Source organism: Hippocampus guttulatus, chromosome 13 (assembly GCF_054856545.1).
Source record: "Hippocampus guttulatus isolate MCC_2025c chromosome 13, RoL_Hgut_1.0, whole genome shotgun sequence".
NCBI classification, from domain to species: domain Eukaryota; kingdom Metazoa; phylum Chordata; class Actinopteri; order Syngnathiformes; family Syngnathidae; genus Hippocampus; species Hippocampus guttulatus.
Genome location: NC_141273.1, coordinates 1,033,258 through 1,049,887, shown reverse-complemented (window position 1 = coordinate 1,049,887; position 16,630 = coordinate 1,033,258). Strand labels below are relative to the sequence as shown.

At 51.4% G+C, this 16,630-nt stretch overlaps 1 protein-coding gene across 1 annotated transcript; it reads left to right on the top strand.

Moving 5' to 3' along the window:
* The first annotated feature begins 10,910 nt into the window (after positions 1 to 10,910).
* ky (kyphoscoliosis peptidase) lies at positions 10,911 to 16,580 on the top strand. Its single transcript, XM_086126847.1, has 7 exons — positions 10,911 to 10,969; positions 11,340 to 11,866; positions 12,014 to 12,128; positions 12,217 to 12,334; positions 13,179 to 13,370; positions 13,497 to 13,687; positions 14,267 to 16,580. Exons 2-7 carry the CDS (start codon positions 11,360 to 11,362, stop codon positions 15,586 to 15,588), a joined length of 2,445 nt encoding a protein of 814 aa, XP_085982973.1. The 5' UTR covers positions 10,911 to 10,969; positions 11,340 to 11,359; the 3' UTR covers positions 15,589 to 16,580.
* The last annotated feature ends 50 nt before the right edge of the window (positions 16,581 to 16,630 follow it).

Sequence of the window (16,630 nt, the reverse complement as noted above, 5' to 3'; positions counted from 1 at the left end):
CGAGTCGTTGTGACAGCGAGAAAATGTCCAGGGCTGCAATGAAGGGGGGGGGGGGGGGGGTTCTTCATTGATTACTTTTCCGAGTCATTCAACGAAAAAAACTTTCTTCCATTTCCATCGATTATAATTCGGTGGCCGATTTGCTCCGTCAGAAACTGTCGTAGATCAAAAGAGTCACTGAATCAGATCGCTTTTTTTTGTTGTTTTTGTTTCTTTATAATTTTAGTTTTACAAGAATAGCATCTTATTTTCAAGGATGACGCATTCATTATTTACTAGTGTCAGATTGTGTGGCAGTGAAATATTTCATCATTTTAGAAAATAAAGCTGAGTTTATGTTGATGGTCAATGTTGATCTTTTTTTTGTGCTTCAATGTGCAATTCCAATTTTTTCTAAAATAATATTTCAGAAATATTTTTCGGGTTTCGTAATACTGAGGTTTTTTTCCAACCGGGCACAACATTTGACTGTTTGACTCTCTGACAGAGAAAAAAAAAAAATCTGCCTTTTTTTTTTTGCCGATTTGAAACTAATATCGGCTGATTAAAACGTCCGGATGATTAATCGGCCGGGCCATAAAATTTGTCACTGTGTTTCGACATGACCGCAGATCAGACACGTTCCGGTTGCTATCTTCCCAACAAACGGCGCTCCACGTCTGCAAATTCCGGAGCATTTTGCGCACGCGGCCGTGAAGCGGCGGCAGCCGAGCGAGCGTCGGTTGCCTCCCGCGTGAGGCCGCTCGCTTGCCAAAGGTCGCTCATTTGCATTCGTCTGCATATCCAAAACGGCCGCCGGCCCCGTTTTGCATTTTGGACGGTTTGGCGCCGGCGGGGGCCCCCCCGTGCGGCAGCGCGTTAGGGTTAGCCGCTTGCATGTCGGAACGTGTTAGCTGCACGCGCTACCTGCGCGCGCGTTGGGGCGATTTGAAGAAACAAACGAGAAGAATCGCTCCGATTGAGGAGCGTCGGCAGTATACTGGAGTGTCGACACGCGTGCTTGTGGTTTGTGGTTTTCTTGAGCCGTCGCAGGCCACGTCAACAAACTCGGCGATGTCATCTTGCGCTTGGGCGCCGCATTAGCGATCGCTACCCGGCTAAAAAAAACGCGTCCGTCGGCCGCTAAAAGAAGCGCTGAAAAAGTGTCGGTCCCGAGTGGACGCCGCAAAGGCCCCCCGATGGGCACATTTGCCCCGGCGACTGATCCCGCGGAAACGTTAGCATGGCGGCTAACACGACTCGGCAAAACTACTTGGGAATATTTTGAGATTTGTCGACTAAATTACAGATGGCAAGGCAGCGCCAAGAAGGCGGCGGGCGACACGCTCTCTCATTAAGCGCATCGGCTGGCAGGCCCGGAGGGCAAATGAAAGCCTTGTGGGTCGGCGTAGTCGGCGTTGGGTGGGCGACGCCGTCTGCCAGGACCTGCTGCGGTTAAGTGAGGACCCTCAGCGTCTACTTAGTGTCAGTCAACGAGCGGGAACGCTCCTGCGGATGATTTCTAAGCTTTGAAGGAGGTCGCACGTCGCGCGCTAGACAATGGAAGTCAAGGCCAGTCAAATTTGATGATGGGGTGGCAGCTGGAGAGTCGGCCTCATTCTGACGTCCGCTCAATCATGAAATGTCTTTTTTTTTCGTCACCGGATTGTATTTTAGCCTGAGTCCAATTTCGGTCAACAAAAACGAAAGAAATTGTAGTTGACGAAATGAAATTGCTTCCTCAAGAGTCATTCATGCCTTGATCACATCTCGGCCGGATTGACCGTCACGCACCGACTGACTTGACTTTGGAGTCAGCCGATCCTCCACCGAGCATCTCCAGTTGGTCCAAAATGCCGCTGCTCGCCTCTTGACTGCTACTCGGAAAAGAGGGAGCCCATAACTCTTCCTCTCGGATCCCTAAATTACTGTAACGCACTTGACTTTGGAGTCAGCCGATCCTCCACCGAGCGTCTCCAGTTGGTCCAAAATGCCGCTGCTCGCCTTCTAACTGGAGCTGGTAGAGGATTTCTTTTTTTTTTTGCGGCCCATGTTGACAGCGGTGGTCATTTTCTCAGTGGTTTTTAAAGCGTTAGACAACCCGGGGGGGGGGGGGGGGGTTGATTAAGTTCGGAACAGCCGCACTGGTGAGGAATAAAAATTCAAAGGGGAAAAAATAAATTCTCCTGAAAGCAGGACATCAAAGCAGCCAAATCACATCGGATATGTAACGCATCAACATGTTTGTTACGACACACTGTTGTGGAGGGGAGGGGGGTTGGGGGGGGGGGGGGGGATATGTCATCAAATGAGCCAAGACGCCACATGGAGTCACGTGTGCATCTTTTTCCATCCGCTGACATCAACGTCACATGAGGGCCAATGCGCTCCACAAGTTGAGCCTTCAAATGCACTTTTATCACGCCGAAACACATCGACGGCAGCGCGCTCGTCGCCGCCGCCGCTCGCCGCCTTCATATCCTGTGCCGGCCCGTGCTGATAACACTTCGGTCGGGAGGAGCCGCCGGCGGCGACCGCTCGGCGGCGGGGTGCGCGCGGGAACGCCGGAGGCTCGCGGCGAGTGCGTTAGCCGCCGTGATGAATCACCGAGGCCGCTCGAAAGCAATAAGGTGCGCGGCGAGACCTTTGGATACACGCCTCCGGAGATGCCGCGTGACCCCGATTAAGACCACAACAAACAGGACTCCCTCACACACGCGCACAAAAGCAAAAGGGACTACTAGCGCACCGAAAACGCACACCAAAAAAAAAATGCTAATGAGATGCACAACAGTGAAACAAACACCAAAAAAAATAAATGCTCATGCCCATATAAGGAAGACATTTTCAACATCCTGACATAGTTGGCACACCCCCTACCAAAAAAATGAATATATACAGGTATATAATAAAAAAAAAAATAATAATAAAATATAAATATAATAATAATAATAAATAATAATAAAACTGCATATCCTCACATTCAGACAGAGTTGACGCACCGCTTCGAAATCCTGTGAGGGGTTGGAAAAAATCCACACACCTTTAACTCATTCACTCCCAAAGACGTTTTTAAACGTCTTTTCAGATTCGGTCTAGAATTGGCTGCTACTGAATGAGTTAAGGTGCACCCACTCCCAAAAAAATAAAAAATAAAAAAAAACACCACAAAATCACAATAGAGTTGGCGCACCCACTTCAAAAAAAGTGAAAAGGAAATGTCCACAAACCTCTTCAAAATCCTGACAAGGTCGCACCCGCACACACCAACACACCTTCAAGTGTACTCCCTCCACAAAGGGGGGGGGGGGGAATGAACACCCTTCAAAAGAGTTGGCGCACCACCTTGAAAAAAATGAAGCAGAAACCTCTTCAAAATCCTGACAGCCCTTTCAAAAAGACAAAAGATACGCCGAGAATCAAGAGCGTTGACACACCTCCTCAAAATCCGGACAGAATTGGTGCACCCGCTTCAAAAGAGGGGAAAAAAAACAACAACATGCGCACATTCAGGTGCACAACTCTCAAAAACAAAAAAAAAAAATCCACCTACTCTTCCTAAACTGCTGACAAACATGCTGCACTCACACACAGAAACGGGGGGGGGGGGGGGGGGGGAATATCCAACACACACTTTCAAAATCCTGGACTCGGGAGCGCCCCCCCCCCCCGCGGCCCCTCCCGCCCCACCTTTCACCTGCCTGCTGGGCGGTGAAAGGTGAACTTAGTAGCCTCCCTCAACTTAGACAAACAATATAAATCAAATAAATACAGAATAATGAATACCGACAGGTGGGGGGGGGGGGGGGGATGTGCGAGGGGCGGGGCAACGCCCATCCACTATTCAAGCATGACGGCTTCCGGAGATATTGCACATCATAAACATTCAAGCTGTCCTACTGCTGCCTACCAAAAACTTTTTTTTTTTTTTCCGGACGGAAGCGGAGACTCGACGCATTTTTCGCGCTACTTTCGCTTCACATCATGTCGCCAGAAACAACGGCTGGAAGTGAAATGAAATTTGAAAAAATAAAATCAATTTTGGGTGGTGCTGGAAGAGATTTCGAACACACTCGACACCCCCCCAACTCTAAAAACGGACTGCCGGGGTAATTCAAGGGGGCGCCGTTGCACCACTCGGAATCGATCTGCAGTCCAGATCCAGACGTCCTTTTTGTCCTTGCGCCACATGCGCGCGCGCGGGGGGGGGGGGGGGGGCAGCGGCGGGCGCATCACTCTTTAGGGATGCCAGCGCCCGCTCGCAAATTCCGGCGAATTGTGTGCCGGGAAAAAGGGGGGGCGGGGGCCCACCGAGTCATCAATCAGAGTGGAAACGAAGAGAAACGGGGAATCCTGGGAAGCACCTTCATTAGCAGAGTGCGTGCGCAGGTGCGCGAGGACTGCAAATGGGAGTGTCGGAGCCACGCTCGGAAGCAGCAAAAGCATGACGGGGGGGGGGGGGGGGGAGATGAGGATGAGGGGAGCAGCTGGCTCTTGTTACTCAGCTGCCCGCGCACATGACATCAGTCTATGTACGCATCACGATGAATATTCATCGGAAAAAAATGATGAAAATGTCAGAATGTTCCAAAGCAATGCCTTCACTCATTTCAAGAGGAAATGAAAAAAAAAAAAAAAAAACCCTCAATAGGAATGTCTTGAAAATAAAAGAATGCATTCAATCGATTAAAAAGGAGGACGCGGATTCAAATTCAAATGTCTTGACAAAATAATCATTCAAGATTGCGTTCATTCTTTTTAATGAATACAAATTGAATTTCCCATTTCATGAATAAAAATGGAAATGAATAAAAAGCCCTAAATCCACAAACGTCCTGAAATGAAAACTACACAAGAGCAATGACTAATGGATTGGGAATGTAAAAAAAATCAATTTTTTATAATTAAAAAAATTGAAATGTGAGAAAAGTTTTTTTAAAAAAACATCGTGAAATGATGATGCTCACCGACTGAATAGAAATGCAAAAAAAAAAACCAAACAGAGCAACTTGGACATCAGCAAATTTCCCAAATAACCCCCCCCCCACCCACCAAAAAAAAAAAATCATTCCGTTCATCTCCAAAATGATTTCCATCCCACCAATTTACACATTTTAGCAATAAAATCAACAAAATGTTCAATTCCTTTTTTTTCCTCCCCAGCAGACGTTTGCCGATCGCGAGCGCGCAATTTCCTCCGCGATTTCATCAGCGACCGCTCGCTCTTCGTTCGTCCCAAGTATCAACCGACACGCGAGGATCAACATTTCTTTTGACTTCTTCGCGCCGCCTCTCACGTCCGCGCGCGTCTTCCGAGTCCGCCGGCAAACGCGCGCGTGACAAAGACATTCGTTCAGAAATCGATCAATCAATCAATAACAGAAAAGAAACCGCACAATTCCGTAAACTGCCGTTTTGGAATCATAATGACAGAAGAAAGTCCTGCAAAAATTCGCAATGAGGAGCGGGTGCCTCGAAAGGGATCTGCATTCGTGTTTTTCTTTTTTTTGGGTGTGGGGGGGGGGTAAATCTTTTATTTTCATTCATAATCATTTGTCCTTTTTTTTCATTCCGCACCGAAAACAGATAGCATAGTGCATCGCATTGAGATATTTTTTTTTTTCCTGTGCTGTTCCGATATGCAATTTCGGAACCAGACCATCTTCGAACAAATTTGACAAACCGCTAGCCAGCGATTGAGACTACACCGACTTTGTTTACGGCGTAAAAATAAAAGTGTGGAACGCGACGTCGCTGAAATATACGTCCAAATCTACACGTGACAATAAAGCGTTGCTTTCACTTCTATAAAGTCGCGCGGCTACTTTCATCCTGGGCGTGCGCTAACCCAGCAGGATTCCCACGGCGGCGTGCGCTCTTTGAACTCCCGCCGGAACCAAGCAACACGTTCGCCGCCGCCGAGAGTGGCTGACACAGATGGACGTGTCAGCCAAATGGCAAATAAAAGGCGGCGGCCGCGGACGGGCTTACACAAAAAAACAACATGGTGACACAAAGTGCACGCAGAGGTGCGCCGAAGGTCAAACCCGAGGTCAAATCCAAGAGAAAATGTTCTCTCGTTAGCTACATCCTGTGACTCCAAAATATTCGGAACAGACTCTCACATGGAAGAAGTAAAATAAATAAATTGAGATGTCAGAATCAGAATCAGAATCAGAATCATCTTTATTGGCCAAGTATGTAGAACACACAAGGAATTTGTCTCCGGTATAACACGCTGCATTAGTATCATCGTAAACAACAAATCATTGAACCATTTTAGAGTAACCAGTAGCAGTATTTGTAGTACAAGAAGAGTGACTACGTCAGTGACTGTTTAAGGAGTTAATGGCTAGAGGGAAGAAGCTGTTTAAGTGTCTACTGGATTTGGTGCGCATGGATCTGTAGCGTCTGCCTGAGGGGAGTAGCTGGAAAAGGTGGTGGGCAGGGTGCGGGGGATCCAGGAGGATTTTCCGTGCCCTTGTCTTGATTCTTGCAGTGTGCAAGTCCTCAAGAGTGGGTAGGGCGGTGCCAACGATTTTTTCCGCCGTCCTAACTGTCCGTTGAAGTCGGATTTTGTCCTTTTTTGTGGCGGCCCCAAACCAAACCGTGATGGAAGAACACAGGATTGATTCGATGACTGCCGTGTAGAACTGTCGTAGCGCCTCCTGTGGCAGGCCATGCTTCCTCAGCAGCCTCAGGAAGTACATCCTCTGCCGGGCCCTTTTCAGGATGGAGATGGTGTTGACTTCCCACTTCATGTCCTGGGAGACTGTGATTCCCAGGAACTTGAAGGTCTCGACGGTTGACACGGGGCAGTTGGATAGTGTGAGGGGCAACTGTGGAGAAGAATGTTTCCTGAAGTCCACGATCATCTCTACAGTCTTGAGCGTGTTCAGCCCGAGGTTGTGTCGGCTGCACCAGAGCTCCAGCTGCTCCACTTGTTGGCGGTACGCAGACTCGTCGCCGTCTTTGATGAGACCGATGACCGATGTCATTTGTCTCGGCTCTGACATGGGGGTGGGGGATCCCTCAAGGGTCAGCCCTTGGACCCCTTTAGTTCAGTCCGTCTTTGTTCCGTGAGGGTCAAATATTTGTGGATGCCAACGTCGGGTAGACCGGCGAGGCAGATGACACGCAGCTGGATTGATCGCTGTCACCAAACGACAGCGATTCTACAGACGTGCTGCGTCTCTACTTGCAGCAACTGGATGAACCAAACCCCCCCACCGAGTCACAGTCGTGAGAAACTAAAGACCAAGTCCAAAATCTTGGGCTGGCAAGACGCTCGCACCTGACTTTCAGCAGGGTTGACGAGGAGAAACGTATCCGTGCTTTTATCTCCAGTAGACGAGATTGAAAAGAGCATCAAACACCTGCAGATCGCCGCAGCTCAGGTTCTGACATCAGAAGGTACGACCTCAAGACTTGAGGCTGGCTCCCAATTAGCTAGAGACGAGCTTTTAAAATGACGCGACTGGTCTACAACTCCCTGAATGGGTTTGGGTTTTGACACCCCCACCCCCCCCCACCCCACCCCACACGTTTGATTAAGGTCCGTCTCATCACTTTTTCCCCCCTCCATTTTGGTATTTCAGAAAATTATGTTTCCGTCTTTCCTTTGCTTTGAAACTATTTCAAGTTTCCGGTTGATGTGTTGAAATGGCGACAACGAATACACACCTGGGCTGCACTTTTGGTCATTTTGTCTCTGGCGTGAAAAGTTCACGCATGAATTCATTCCAACCACACTTTCAGAATAGAGACCATTTCATCAGTCCGAGGAGCTTTTAAAAAAATGTTTACTTTTTTTTGGGGGGGGGGGGTCATATTTAGGGATTACGAATAAACCAGTTTTTTGTTTGTTTTTTTTTTTTAGTTATTTCGACCCCAATTTCAAGCTCCAATCAATTTAATGAGTCGGAGGAACTTTTTCCAAACGCATAAGCAAGGAGAACTTTTGTGCGCTGAAAAGTTTCCTCCTCGTTTTGGGGCATAAAAGTGAATATTCGTGGTCAGTCACCGACTGAACTGCGAGCCAGACGTCGTCTTTCATGAACGTTGACTGCATCAAGAGTTTGAATTGTTTGAGTTGAAGTCCCGCAAAAACAAGAGCAGCAAGCAAGCACGGCGAGCAGGACAAACGCACGCGTCACAATCTGGCACCCGAATGAGGCGCGCGAGCCGCTCAATTCGTTCATCAAGTCGCATCAACCGCGATTCAATTTAAAAACAAAAGTTATGACCTGCGTGTGTCGCGTCGCCATCATCCATCGCCTCAGGCTTCATGCTGACGTCACTGGAGCGTCCACCACCCCGGAAGTAAGCGACAGCAACAGAGCAAAAAGTTGAAAGACACGCGCACGCAGACACGCACGCGCACGCAAACCAAACACGAGACTCCAAAAAAAAAAAAAGGGCAGCCTGTCGAGCACTCGGCGGTGCCTGCCGTGCATGCGCAGGCTGCGTGACGTCATCACGCGAACGATTGGGAATGAGACTTTGTTGACTTTTAGATGTAAAGCAAAACCTCAATTCTGTTGTCTCGTGACGTCACACTGCCTATTATTATAATAATAATACATTTTATTGATAAGCGCCTTTCACAACCTTCAAGGAAACCAGAGAGGAAAAAAATGCAGCTAATTTGCATTTGGAGCAGGACCACGTTTGATTTTGTGTGTCTGTGTTTGTATTTTTTTCATTCGGTGCTCAATCAAGTGGGTTTAGCCAAGCGGGTTTTGATTAAATGAAATTTGCTGTATTTATTGATCGTGATGACACGGCACCAAACCTCAAATTTGAGATCGGCAAGTATATGCACCCAATACTCATTAAATATGCAACTTTCAATATTTGAGGTTTTATATATATATATTTTTTTTTTAAACAACAACTTCCACTTTCCAAGCGTATGTTTTGGGATGAATGTGACAGTGTAAGCGATTCTTTCCAAAGGAGCCGGGCCGTTTGCCGGAAACCATTTTGAAGAGGAGTCACCTGACGGCGACAGCTGGAACTGGCCTCGCCGGTCACATGATTCACATGCCGGCATGTGACACCACGCATCATTTTCAATTTCCTTGTTTTGCCGTCGCCACGACAACCGACACACAAAGGCTTCCAATGTCAAGGTCCGGCTCGCTCTTTTTTTTTTTGCCATCCCAGTGGATGAGTGTCGGATTCCGGTGCGAAGCGCCTGAAGGCGACACGCCATCATCCTCATCGTCTTCCTCCTCACCAGGGTGTTTGAAGAAGACGAGGCCAGCAGGTGTGCGAGAGATCACAGGAGAAGCTCGCAGCTGGACGCGCCTCAACATCCCGTCGGATGAAATCTTTTGCTGCAGGCACGAGGCCTTCATTTTCTCCCCACAAACCACCGACGACGACCCTTCGCAGTACATGTGCAAATTTCATGAGAGACGCCGCCTCTGGGTCCTATTCATCATTTATGATCGCAATTGGGTGCGAGAAGGAAAAAATAAGAATTGGGTTGCTGCCTTTAAATTGACAAGGTGTCAACAAAATGAGGAGCCACTTCGAGAATGAGACCTTTTCATTTTTTTTGAAATGCCAGAAACAAAAAACGAATCAATAGCAGGACGTGAGTCTTCGTCTATTGAGGAATAAAAGTCGGGAACTTCTGAATGATCAAACTTGTCAATACAGCGGAAAACGATGACAGCGATTCCAAATGTTCCGGATGGTTTCCAGGCTCCTGCAGAGCTCGCCGATGAGCTGATGGTTTGAATCAGGGCAGGCGGAGACGTCTTCCTGTCCGGCTGCTAGTTTTTCAAACACATTTTTATTGGGGCTGAAGGGGCAGATGTTTGCGCTCCGAGAATTCCGCCTAGCAACAAGTGGACCTGGCTACAACTCCGTCAATCTGCATCCCGGCGTGTCCACCCCATAACATTTTATGGCGGCAGGCGGTGATGTTCTTTTTTTTTTTTTTTTTACACAAATGATTTACTGCCTTTGCTATTTATAAGCGAGCCTAAGCTGCTGGAGCTTTACCGTTTTATTTCAAATTATACATGGAGACCCCCGTCTTATGGCGGCTAGTTTACGGGCAGGCCAGCTTGCCTGTTAGCCGACTAGCCTTTTAGCGCACGGTATGTGGACTGATGTCGTTCAAGAAGTCGCCGCCTCGCTCGTTTAGTGTCGTGTGTGTGCGTGCGTGTGTGTGTATAGCCCACATAACATTAGCAGGCTAGCGAGCTAGCAAGCGGCCGGGCAGCTGGCTTCTCTGGAATGACGACGCGGATGCCAGAAAGACCAAGTGTGTCAAATGTGGACACCTGCAGTGGGGAAAGAGTTGAATGCTCAACAGTGGAGCTCCATTTTTTTTTTTTTGAGCATGCAACACAAGCTTTGAAAAGTTGACAGAAGGTCAAATGAAGTGCACCTGTCAAGGTTGTCATGGGTTTTCGGGTCATCCTGAAATGTCACCCCAAAGTCCAACTTTTTTTCTAAGTGGTGTATTAAAAGAAAGAAAAAAAAAACGACAACTGCACAGCGGGTAACTTGGTTCCCTTGGTGAAAAACAAGTGGGGTGCAAATAACCTCCCCAAAGACATGTGCTTTTTTCGGTGGCCACTTAGCCGACGGCGACTAAGCCCCGAGACACTTACCCGACTCGTCTGTTAGCATTTTGACTGTCCGTCAAGAATCTTTAAAGCTTCAAGTTTCTTTTTTCGAGTCGTTGATGTGTTTAGCAGCGATGGACACATTATCGGATGCCGGGGCTGTCGGCGAAAGCCAACATACATCCCAAGCGCTCACACACGCACACGCACGAATGTGTGCATGGTGGGGTCTCAACCCCTATTGGCTGCTCTTTGTTGTATTTTTAGGCCCGTTATTCTGGGGCCCCGGTCCCGGCAGGCTATATAAGCCGTGCCCACCGCCGGCCGGCGACAACACTTGGAAACAACTCCATGCCGCACTCTCGGGCAAACTCGCAGAAGGCATTTCGATTCGGCTCGGGGTGAGTAGACGGTGCGCCGACGTATGTTTGAGCACGCTTACGGGACAGATGGCAACAAGATGGTGGTCCAATGATTAGCACGTTGACCTCACGGCGCGGAGATGCGGGGTTCCAGCAGGAAGAAGTTGTAACGTGGAAATAATCTGCTCTAAGATTGGACAAAGACTAATGACTCCAACCTTCGCCGTCATTAACGGTCAGGAATAGAAACGATTGAATTGGCAATTCATCACTGCCGTCCAGAGATAGCGTCGTACGGGATTCACCGAGACACTGTCCGGCCTGAGTGTGAGAAGGACAACACGGTGGTGTTTATTTGAAGTTGGGTTGTTTTTGTTTGGTGGTCAATGGTTCCGCTTTCTCCCTCCAGGCCGTTATGATTTCCGCATAATGTCGGCAGAGGTCGGAATCCAGAAGTTCTCCTTCCCCTTCTCCTGCTCCGCCCCACAGGATGAGGCCAGCCAGCCGGGACGCATCCGGGTCAAGGCCCCGGAGCGCCGCGGGCTGCCGGAAAATCCCGTTGCGAGGCCGCCAGGCGCCGTTGCCCCGGTGGGGATTTTGGCGGGCAGCGCCAAGCCGGCGGGCGACGCCCCCGACGCGGACGAGAGCCGAGCCCCGCGGAGCGCCGTGCTTTCTCGCCGCAGCGTCTTCGAGAAGCTGGCGACCGAGGCCGAGGACCAGCGGCCGACGGCCAAGAGGCAGCTGTCGACCGAGAGCGCCTCCAGGAGCATCGCGGTTGTGAAGAAGAGCGCCGTGAGGGCGGAGGAGCCGCAGAGGAACCTCAAAGCCAAGGCGGAGGTGGCACCGAGGGGAAGGCGGAGGAGGAGGAAAGACCTCTTTGCCAATTCCGACATCTTCCACCGGCTGGATTCGCATGTCATCAGGGCCGGCGCCGAGGTGACAAACGCTCGCGTGACAAAAGTGGGAGTGAGAATTATTTGCTCTCAGGGAACACACACAAAAAAAAACAAACAAAGCCCAAAACTGTCAGGGGTGCGTTCAAATCCTGGGAATAATCCACTTTTGTTGATGTTTGCGTTACAGCTTCGGGATAAGCGCGTTCACGATGTGGCGGCCATCGTCCAGAACATCGCCAGCGTTGCCAAGAGCGAGCTGGAGAAAATCCGCGCCATCTGGGTTTGGCTCTGTCACAACATCGGTGAGGGGAAGCACATCTCCGCCGAGCTCGGTTCCATTCCTCATTTTGCCGTTGGGAACATCACCGCGCCGCTGTCCCCATCTCCAAGAGTACGACATCGGCGGCTACCTGGGACAATCGCAGAAGCTGTGCTCGCCGGAGGAAGTCATCGCGACCGGTCGCGGAGTTTGCTGCGGCTACTCGGGTCTCTGCATGCAAATGTGCAGGTAACGACTTCTCGTGACGGCCGTGTTCTTCGATGTCGAAAATTGAAGTCACCGATTTCAGGACTAGAACTCAAAGAGAGACTCGGCGAGAAGCGGTTGACTTGACTCGTCTTGCCCGTTGACCTTTGAAAAATACAATCCAAAATGCTCCACGACCCTAAAAGCGATTGGAGGGTCCACAATTTCAGGATGAGTTTTAGTTGGAGCCCTGCCATCGTCTCGCCGCTTGGCGTCGTTGAACCGGCATTCGTGGGGACTTCCTGTGTCCATTTGAAGGTCGCCAGAAAAAGCAGTCACGTGACCGGCAGGTGACCCTCACGTGATCGGCTTGAATGCTTTCTCGCTCGAGGGGCCAAAGCGACAATTGACATTCAAACAAAAGAAGAAGAGCTCTTGGAAAGATGCCTTGGCTCACGATGCCTTGGCAAACACCAACGTCACCAAAGTCCAGGCTTGACTCCAAGACTCGACTTGCCTAGATTTTCGTGGGAACCTGATTCCGTCACTCCATGGTAACGCCTGACTTGAAGGCTTCAACCAGACCCGTGCTGGTCAGTATTTTTCATGCGGGATGAGGAAAGAGATGGACGAGGACGGCAGTGGGTGGCCTGGACGGACGACAAAGTCGAAAATTTTGCTCTTCTTCAGGGGGGCAATGCCAATTTTGAGATTTCAATCACAAGCGGCACGCCGGACGCAGCGAGTCGTCTTCCGCAGCGCGACGCATTGAATCGAGGTTTCCGTTGGCGGACAATAGCGCGTCATTGTACCCGCGATCCCTTTGGATTTTCCGGATCATTGAAGACGAGGGGGCCGGGGGCGCGCGCTCTGCTCGTTTTGACAGGCTGGTGGGCGTCGAGTGCCAAGAGGTGGCGGGCCACAGTAAGGGCATCGGCTACCGCCAGGGCCAGAGCCTCAGGAACGTGAAATCGGATCACCTGTGGAACGCCGTGCTCTTGGGGGGACAGTGGTTCCTAATGGACGCCTGCTGGGGAGCCGGACGAGTGGACATGGAACACCAGAGCTTCGTCAAAAGGTCTCCGCCGCTTTGCTTGCTTGAGCGGCGATGAGCAGTCGAGCGCGGGGATAAAAAATGTCAGCCCTGCCAGGGTCTGAAAAAGCACCTGTCTTTGTCCCCCCCCCCCCCCCCCCCCACCACCAGGTTCGATGACTTCTATTTCCTGACGGACCCGGAGGAGTTTATCGATTCGCACTTCCCCGACGAGGAGCGATGGCAGCTTTTGGAGGCGCCCGTCACCCTGGAGGAGTTTGAGCGGCGAGTCTTCAAGACCTCGGCCTTCTTCGGCATGGGTCTCAGGCTCATCCAGCCTCATCACTGCCACCTCGTCACTGGTCAGTCTGACGCGCAAACCGTCGTGGAAAATCCACCTAAGGGGAAAACTGAGGTGTCCGGAAACAGGCTCTTCGGAATTTAGCTAGATTGTACAAAATCCAGCCGCAAATCCAGTTTCTCCGTCCATGACTTTACTAGGCTGTCCGAAGATCCACGATTTTCACGGTCAAGACTACATTGAAACATTCGGTCGTCAAAGCGATTTCAAATGGTTCGCTTCTGATCGATGACGTACTCGACGTTTGGGGTGACGCTGCTGCGCGTCAGTTCGGTGGCTCGGTGACGGCCTGCCGCCGCCTCGACGGCCACTTGCGTCGTTGGGCTGAAATGATCCGGTAGTCTCCTGTAGTAGGGAGTCTCCAACGAAGCCGCATCAAGTCGCTAGAATTGTCGATTGCGAAAATTCACTCGCGATGGCATCAGAATGGCTCCATTTGTCGCTTCATCAGGAACGACCTCGGATCGCACGGTAGCGAAAGTCTGGAACGTCCCGAGACCTTTTCCGAAGACACCCGGGAATTGTTGATTGGTCGGGCAAAAGATTGCATCCGGTCTCCTTGCCGTTGGTTTCTCCTCAGATGAAGGCGAGGCCAACATTTCGCTGGGCTTCTCGCGGCCCGTAACCTTCACCTACGAGATCACGCCGCACCAGGACTTCCTCCACTGCGGCACTCCGGAACACAAGGAGGGCAGCCACTCCTCCTTCGGCCTCCTGACGGTGTCCCAGCACAGCATGAACCTGCAGCTGCTGCCGCCCGCCAGCGGCGCCTACAACCTGAGGCTGTACGCCAGGCCCGAGAAGGCGACCGCTCCGCTGAGTTGGGTGTGCTCCTTCACAGTGGAGTGCCTGGAACCGAGGGCCACCGAGGAGATCCCAGAGAACCCCCACCTGTCGTGGGGGCTGCAGCCGGCGGCGGCTTCCCTGGGAGTGGCGGGGAGCAATCAGGGCAGCGAGATGGCGGAAGTGGAAGGAGGCAGCTTCAAACTGGCACTGAGGACGTCGCGCTCGCTGATGATGCTCTGCGAGCTGGTCCATCCGGGCCTGGAGGCCTCCGTCGCCAAGCGTTGCTTAGCCTCGCAGATCCAACCGGAGCTTCTGACCTGCCACGTCGTCTGCCCGTCACGCGGCTTCTACCGCCTCTCCGTCTTTGTGCGGGACTATGAGAAAACGGAGGTGAGGTTCCAGAACGCCGCCAACTTCCTGCTGCACTGCAAGGGCAAGGTGGCCGGGCAGGACGAGCTGTTCCCGCCCAATCTGAGCTCGGCGTGCGGGCCGGGCACCCGCACCGCACAGGCGGGGCTGTCCAAATTCAGCCACACGGCGGCGCTGGTGAGCACGCCCCGCGGCAAATGCAACATCACCTTCCACAACCGCCGAGACCTGGAGCTGTACACCACGCTGAGCCGGGGGGACGAGACCGAAGCTTCCGCCTTCCCGCTGGCGCGACACCTTTTCTGCACGCACACCGACGGCAAGGTGACGGTGAGCGTCGGCCTGCCGGACGCCGGCACGTACCGGCTGGGCGTGTACGCCAGGAACGGCCCCGGCGGAGAGTTCCACCCCATGTGCGACTTTGTGCTGAGGAACGGCTGCCGGCAAGCGGGGCTTCCTTTCCCTTGCGTCTACGCCGCCTGGAGGAAAGGCTGCGTGCTCTTTGAGCCCCGCGCGGGCCTGCTGGACGCGGACTCCTGGGTCCGCTTCCGGGTCAGGATCCCGGGGGCTCGGCGAGTGTGCGTGGTGGCTCACGGGCGGACCGACCTGAAACTGAACAAGAGCCGGGTCTGGGAAGGCGAGGTGTTCAGCGGGGAGGGGTTGGCGGTCCTCAAACTGGCCGCCAACTCCGGAGAGTCTGCGGACATGGCGGTCATGATGACCTTCGACGTCAAAAAGCCGTCGTAAAGACGCTCGGAGTGTTTACTCGCTATCCTCGAGATTCCGGCTTAAGCTCCGTGTACTAGTACGCTCGTTGTCCTCAGACCCACGTCGATATATCGCTTCGTTCCGAACTACAGGAAGGAGGGGCTCCTCCTTCTCTGGCCAAAAAGAAAGAATTCAAGTCGAACAACTCTGGTCCGTCGGTTGCCTGGCGCTTGTGCAGAAACTGAGGCTAAATACGAGCTGCTTCAACAGCTGTGTACAAGTCAATACTTGGCCTACCCCCCCCCTCACCCCCACCCCCAATTCTCCATGCCTGGTCCATTTCGGCTTGGCGTCGGCCGCTATTGGAAGCTGGCCGCACTGTGCGGCTCACGGTGACCGCAATATTGTCCCGCATTTTCATTCCAGCTCGCCGCGCGTGGTGTCGAAAGTGCATTCTCGACGCCAATCGGCTGTCGTGACGCATCGCGCCGCAAAGTGCGCCTTCTCAAATTCAAATGTTGGTGAATGGGCGAATGCGGGCGCTCGCCTTCCCCTCACCGTCCGACTTGAATGCCAAAGCTTCACGGCCTTTTCCAAGCATTTATCCCACAGAGTCGGTTCCTGAAAAATCCTCAATCGCAGTCCAGCTCGCGAGCGTCGCGTCATTTCATGACCTGATCTAGAACATGGACCTCAGGACGGATGACGAGACTCTGGAATAAAACCTCAAATGGCTTTTTGTACCGAGGTCTTAAAATCGCGAGGCACTGGCCAGTTTTGCGCAGGTTCAAATTCGGCGGGTCGGTTGCTCCAAAAAGTTTGAGGCGTTTTCTTTGGCAGATTTCAGGACGATAGTTTGAACATTTTCACTGGTGCTCAGCTGTCATGACTGCATTTGTATGTATTTGTATTGTGTGTCGGCAAGAAAATGGTGCTTTATCATCAAATACTTCAACATAGAGTAGATTTTTTTTTTTTTTTTTTGCAGCAGCAGCAGCAATCGTCTAATTTTCAATAAATATTGAAGGAAACTCGATTGTGTTTGTGCTGTCATGTCCACATCCATCCACTTCAACTTAGC